Here is a 7,154-nt window from a genome sequence, read left to right as displayed (position 1 = left end):
ATGGCAAGTAACATATGTGGCTCAGTGGTTGCGTGTGTCCCTCAGCTCACTCCTGATTTGGGTTCAGACATGGGCACTTGCACTTGCAACATTATTGTTGATTTATTCTCTTGCTATCGCAAATTGGGCCCTTAACTTGGCCTGCCGAATTTCAGCCCAAATTTTCATATTTTTCAAAAAATATGACGCTTCGGTCACCATGCTGCATCACACCCTTTTCGAGATATCATATGGGCTTTAGCCTAAGTCCACAAACAGAATTTGAGATTCATTAAGAGTGACAAGACGATTCGATCAGAAACTATTTCGTCTTGTTCCTTCTCTCTCTTCAGAGAGATTTTCTCTCTTCGATCTTTAGAGAGATTTTCTCTCTGAAAAACTCTTTTTTTTGTTTGAATTTCCTAGATTTTGGTTGAACTAGGGTTCCATTTTTTCGAAGTTTCCTTCTCTGATTTAAGGTTTTTTGGCTTTTAGTTTCTTTTGTTTTGGCTTTATTTTGCATGGTTTTGTCCGAAAAATCCAAACTTTATGATTTTGGTTTCCAAAATCAGAACACCTATTTAAGGGTTCATGGATTCTCGGTTCAACTTGCAAACTTTCCTTTTTGTTCTCATATTTTCGAAACATTCTCCGAAAAATTGGAATAGGAAAGCTCCGTCGTTTCATATTTCTCTTTTGGTTTTATTTTCTTATTTTTTCTGTTTGAATCTACATATAAATACGCATATTCAAACATTGATCTTGAGATCAGAACGTATATCTGCAGATTCAGAAATAAAATCGAGGTTTTAAACTTCCGAAACTATGTCCTCTTTTAATGTCCTTTATTTTCAATTATTATTTGGCGAGATCATCGTTGGTTTGCATGATCGGAGCCTCTGGTTGGTAACAGTCGGCTTCATCACTTTTCTGGCGAGTTCAACGTGTCAAATCTTCTAAACTGAATATACATATTCTTATCACGAAATGATCTGCGTCTATTTCGTTCAACCTTGGACATGATTTGTTTTGTCTTTCCGGGATTTCAAAAATACACAGTCACATGTGCATGGCTCGAAAATCGGCATTGGAGCCTTTGTCAAGCATTTTGACTTGTATTTTAATTTTTTCGCGTCTTCGCGACTTTACAGTCTGCGCCACTTCGAGTTTTCGGTTCCGGTTTAGTCCAAAATCTAATGCTCTTGGTTCAAACGTATCCCATTTCGGTTTTCTATTTTCTAGTTCGTTATTAACTCGAATGGTTTACCGTTCTTATGGCTCGTTTGGACTTGGTTAATTGACAATCTGAATATTTTGTATCATTCGATAGTATAAATAAAATGATAATGTTATCAGTTTTCCGTGTTTATCGTAAAGATTAATATTGAACTTAATTACAAATGTTAATCCAATAGATAAATTTTTAAATTATAAATATCAATACATCAATTTTTTTAAATATCAATTAAAAATATTCAAAATCTTAAAAAAACGTTGTAACCATCCACATCATTAAAATTTGAAAAAATAACATTTTCCTATGCGAATTTAGCAAAATGTGACCTTTTCATACACATATTTTTAATTTGACAAAAAACTATATTTGAATCCAAAATTTTCCAAATGTATATACGAATTGTTATAATTAACAATAATTATATACATAATCATCATTTTCTTTAAAAAAATTTGGATTCCGTTAACTAGTGCATTGGTTAGGTAATTACTATAACTACCATACACGTTAGTGCATTAGTTAATAAAATCCGAAAAAGTTTAATGAAAATAATGATTATGTATGTAATTATTGTTAATTTTAATAATTCGTGTAGATATTTGGGAAATTTTGAATTCAAAAATATATTTTTTTTATTAAATTAAAAATATGTGTATACAAAAATTATATTTTGCTAAATTCGTATAAATTCGTATAGAAAAATGTGTCATTTTTCTTTAATTTTTTTTTTCTGACGAACTTCGTATGTAGAAAATCTAATGAACTTTGGTAGCGTACACACATATATATATCTATATAATTATACACATACATACGCATACACATATTATAATTATTTGCATGTTGACATGTGCGTGTGTGTAATGGCACTGTGCATGTGTGGGTGTACACAGCTCACTCACTTCTCGAAATTACAGATACTATTTGTTTATTCCGAAATTACCCCTGAGAGTTTGCTAAAATTACAGATACTGACATCGCAAGGACCGAACCGGTTTATATACTTTTTGTTTTATATCAGCGGTCTGAGTTTTGTGTTTTGGTACAAATTTAAATATTAACTGGAGAACCTTTTTGTGTTCTTGTTGCCAACAATTGTGTTATCATTGTAACTTTTAATGTATATCGAAGTTATTTTCGAATATCCAACTTGTATAATTTTAAATCATATATCGGTATAATATTTTTATATAGAGAAAATTCTATAAAAATCTATTTTTCTATTTAAATATATATGAGTCATTTAAAATTACAAAATTTTAAAATATTTATATATATATCTTGAATAAAATTAAATAGTTATTGAATTTCTATATTTTAATTTATTTAGAAAAATATTTAGAGATATCTTAAAATTCGTATATAAAATTTAAATAATTTAGAAATTTATATAAACGAAAAATTTTATTTTTTTAGATTTCAGAATTCAATAAATTAGAAAACTGAAAACTCTGCATAATAAAATTCAAGTTAGATTAAGCGATTCTCTTTGTATTGTAGAAACTATGAAAAGGAAAAAGTTATAAATGAATTCTAATAATATTTATTCCGATATGCATTTCTCTTTATCAATATTTAATAGACTATTGAATAGACTACCCACAAAATCAGTCTTGTAGTAACTAATTTGAATACATAGATATGTATTACATAATTAATAAAAAAATTATAAATATGTACTCTGAATTCAAACCTGTGTTATAATATGTTGACTGAATTTTTTATGTTATAATTAATTTTTTAGATAGTAATAAAATAAAATCGAAAAAATCAAATAATTAGAAGCATTAGCTTTAAAAAAACAAATATCTTAGTTCAATTGAAGAGAAAAAAAATGGGTTTCTCCAAAAAAGAAAATCAAAGAACTTGAAACATTATGAATACCTTACCGTTAAATCATAATTATTTATGGTTATAATTTATGTGTTTGGAATATCTAAATTTTATGATGTTGAAAAGAAAATAATATCGTTAAAAGAGAAAATCTAAATTTTATCACACACATATATATAATATAAACAAATTATGGTATTTGATTTGGTTTAATTATTGTTGAAATAATTTTTTTTTTCAGATTGATTCACGGAATCTTTGATAAAACTACATTCACTCTGAATTAGAAAACAGTCTTTCTAAAACTACATTCATACGGAACATATGACAAAGACAACACCCTTTTCAACTATCTACAACCGTTAGGTATTCCGATGGAGCTTGTTGAAATAATTGATAGGTTATAAAAATAGACTAATAGTTTGTATTTCAGTTAACCGGTTATTAAATATATAAAATCTGTCATTTTATATTTAGATTCCCCATTAGAATTAAAGTTTTTTTTTTATCACCGCTATTGGTTCCTTTCTTTTAATGTCATAGCAAACCGAATTTTAGTTCAGTTATTATATAATTATATTTTTATTACCATAATAGAACCAAACCATTATGTAATCATTCGCTTATAAATTTTTTTAGACCAAATAAATGACATTCATTAAATAACCAAACAGAAAGCGATGACATCTAATATTAGAAATATCTTACGCGACATACCAACTCCAGGGGTAATATCGTAATTCACGCGACAACGGGAACCGTCGGACCCCATGCGAAGCTGGCATCGATTTGGCGGATCCCTAAAACTTATCAAATCCTCTTCATAAATATTCCTTTTTTTCCCCAAAAAAAAAAAGAAAAGATCCACTCTTTGAGAAAGAGAGATCTGAACAAGAGCTCTCGCTTCTCATTTCCCCGATCTTCGTCCTCGATCGGCGTAATAGATCCTGTGGGAGCAGATCGAAGTCGGGTTTTTAACAGAGAGAGAATCAGGGTTCTTGAGAGAAGATGAGAGAGATAATAAGCATTCATATCGGACAAGCCGGAATTCAGGTCGGGAATTCATGTTGGGAGCTTTACTGTCTTGAACATGGAATTCAGCCCGATGGCATGATGCCCAGGTATAAATCTGATAATTTTGGGTAAATTATATGTTTGTCGTTCATGCGCTCTTGGGTTCCATTTCGTTAGAATTTTCAAATGTCGGATTGGCTTCACTAGGGTTCCATTTCGTTAGAATTTTCAAATGTCGAATTGGCTTCACTAGGGTTCGTATGTATGGTCTGAAAGTGATTCAATCACTGTTCTCTGTAATTTTTAGACCTCTGTTTTCATTTTCATTATGTTGTCCGAAAGTGAAAACTGGATTTTATGCATAACTCTACTGATACTCGTCTTGAACCTATCTGTACTTAAAATCTGTTGAATTCTTATAAATTGTGATCGTTTCGTTTGCACGGATTTCTCTATTCATTGTTCATTCGAGTACCTTTTGCATCAGATGAATGGTGATACTACAGATTATTATAAAGCATTGCTCTGTTTAGACTGAAGGATTAGTTTTTGCCTCTTAACAGTGACACTTCAGTGGGGGTTGCACATGATGCTTTCAATACATTCTTCAGCGAGACTGGAGCTGGAAAGCATGTGCCTAGGGCTGTTTTCGTTGACCTTGAACCTACTGTTATCGATGAAGTCAGGACAGGGACTTACCGACAACTTTTCCATCCTGAGCAGCTTATTTCCGGGAAAGAAGATGCTGCCAACAACTTTGCTAGAGGGCATTACACTGGTAAGCACTCGGGGTTGTTGCTGGCTTGAGATGTAGTTGTATCACTTTAGAATTATGGGTTTTTATGTGGTAATGTTTGTTCTGCAGTTGGAAAAGAAATTGTGGACCTTTGCCTTGACCGTGTGAGGAAATTAGCCGATAACTGCACCGGCTTGCAAGGCTTTCTGGTGTTCAATGCCGTTGGTGGTGGAACCGGTTCTGGGTTGGGATCTTTGCTGTTAGAGCGATTGTCTGTGGATTATGGAAAGAAGTCAAAACTTGGATTCACAATCTATCCTTCTCCTCAGGTAACTGTGGTTAAATGTCATGGTTGTGTTTTCCTTTCTTGCTGTTATATGTAGGAATCCGCCTACATGTTTATGTTTTGCATCTTGGCTGTAACTTTCTGCCTTTTGAACTCAGGTTTCTACAGCTGTTGTAGAGCCTTACAACAGTGTCCTGTCAACACATTCCCTCCTCGAACACACTGATGTGGCTGTCCTCTTGGATAATGAAGCCATCTATGATATTTGCCGGAGATCCCTAGATATCGAGAGGCCAACCTACACAAACTTAAACAGGTTGATATCTCAGATCATATCGTCCTTGACAACGTCATTGAGGTTTGATGGAGCCATCAACGTGGATGTCACAGAGTTCCAGACCAACCTTGTTCCATATCCGCGTATCCACTTCATGTTGTCATCCTATGCTCCAGTCATCTCGGCAGCCAAAGCATACCATGAACAGTTATCAGTCCCGGAAATCACTAATGCTGTGTTCGAACCAGCTAGTATGATGGCCAAGTGTGATCCGAGGCATGGAAAATACATGGCTTGTTGCTTGATGTACCGTGGAGATGTCGTTCCTAAAGATGTCAACGCTGCTGTTGGAACCATCAAGACTAAAAGGACTGTGCAGTTTGTCGACTGGTAAGGGATCCACCGTTTATTTTGCAATGTTTACAATTCTTTTTTTTTTGTTTTGTTCTAATGTACATACCGGGTTTTTTTTTTGTAAGGTGCCCGACTGGGTTCAAGTGTGGTATCAACTACCAGCCTCCAACCGTCGTTCCAGGAGGGGACCTTGCTAAGGTGCAGAGAGCTGTGTGTATGATCAGCAACAACACTGCGGTTGCTGAGGTTTTCTCGAGGATAGACCACAAGTTTGATCTAATGTACGCGAAGAGAGCATTCGTGCATTGGTACGTGGGCGAGGGAATGGAGGAAGGTGAATTCTCGGAGGCACGTGAAGATCTTGCTGCCCTCGAGAAAGATTATGAAGAAGTCGGGGCTGAAGGTGGGGACGATGAAGACGAAGGTGAAGAATACTGACATAAGGTTCAGTCTTGAGCTTTTTGGGTTTTTGGGAAATACTTTTGAATCTTGAATCTTGTTGTGTGATGCTTTCTCCATGTTTCTTAAATTATATGTATGTACAAGTTGCTGTGATGGTCTTAATTATGGTTGGTGAAAGTCTGCGGCTAAAAGAAACCATATATCCATTGGCTGTTTCCAATCATCAATTAATGTTCTTTCATTTGATTTTGATTTTTGGTTTGTGCTCTCTCATCTATTTAAACATCAACATTGCCTATTATTTGGGATCGATCTTATGAATTTTTCGTTTTCGCTAATTTTAATTCTTTCTGAATCGTTTATAAGTAAACCTAGGTTTACCTCTTTTTTTTCTCTTCGTCCCTTTTCTCTTCGTTCTGTTCTGTTTCCACGCGTATTTGAACGCCCCTCGTCTATACAAAGTTGATACTAAAATGTATGTTCTGAGCTTAGAGTCCGTTGTCAAGCATTTGCTAAGAAGGTACCCATCTGGTCGTACATACGAATACGATAGCTATGTTATAGAGATGTAATAATACGATGACTTGTATATATACAAAGAAGATATTCATAGTTATGAGAATAGACTACATCAAAATGCCAACATGCATTACAACAATCCGAGACATCTGTGACTGATGGGGTACCAAAAGAAGAATAAAATATCAAATACAGGATACTTTTATGCATTAAATCCCTCTACGGAGGAAAACACATCCAAAATTTCCGAATATGTTCACACAGGATATAAGTAGACAAAGGGAATTTGAAGAGATGCTGGCACTCTCTTCTTTCTTTTCCCCCTTTGTTGAATGAGAGAGGAGATCAAGCAAGTAAAAACACAAAACAAACAAATACTCAACAAACTTTTTTCCTTGCATTCATAGTTTTCTGGATTCCGACGAACCAAAAGAATGTGCAAATGAGAAAGAGAGAGATCTCATCAAAACTTCCCCGCTGACAAACTCAGCAAGCCCCCTCCTAATATACACTCTTT

The 7,154-nt window shown here is 34.0% G+C and overlaps 1 protein-coding gene across 1 annotated transcript; it reads left to right on the top strand.

Moving 5' to 3' along the window:
* Positions 1–3,899: 3,899 nt before the first annotated feature.
* LOC104807533 (tubulin alpha-3 chain) lies at positions 3,900–6,370 on the top strand. Its single transcript, XM_010532850.2, has 5 exons — positions 3,900–4,170; positions 4,627–4,841; positions 4,929–5,128; positions 5,244–5,752; positions 5,842–6,370. The coding sequence occupies exons 1-5, from the start codon at positions 4,058–4,060 to the stop codon at positions 6,152–6,154; spliced, it is 1,350 nt and encodes a 449-aa protein (XP_010531152.1). The 5' UTR covers positions 3,900–4,057; the 3' UTR covers positions 6,155–6,370.
* Positions 6,371–7,154: the final 784 nt, after the last annotated feature.

Source organism: Tarenaya hassleriana, unplaced genomic scaffold (assembly GCF_000463585.1).
Source record: "Tarenaya hassleriana unplaced genomic scaffold, ASM46358v1 Cleome13, whole genome shotgun sequence".
Taxonomy (NCBI): Eukaryota; Viridiplantae; Streptophyta; class Magnoliopsida; order Brassicales; family Cleomaceae; genus Tarenaya; species Tarenaya hassleriana.
Note: the sequence above shows the minus strand (reverse complement) of the source record. Positions and strands in the feature narration are given on the sequence as shown.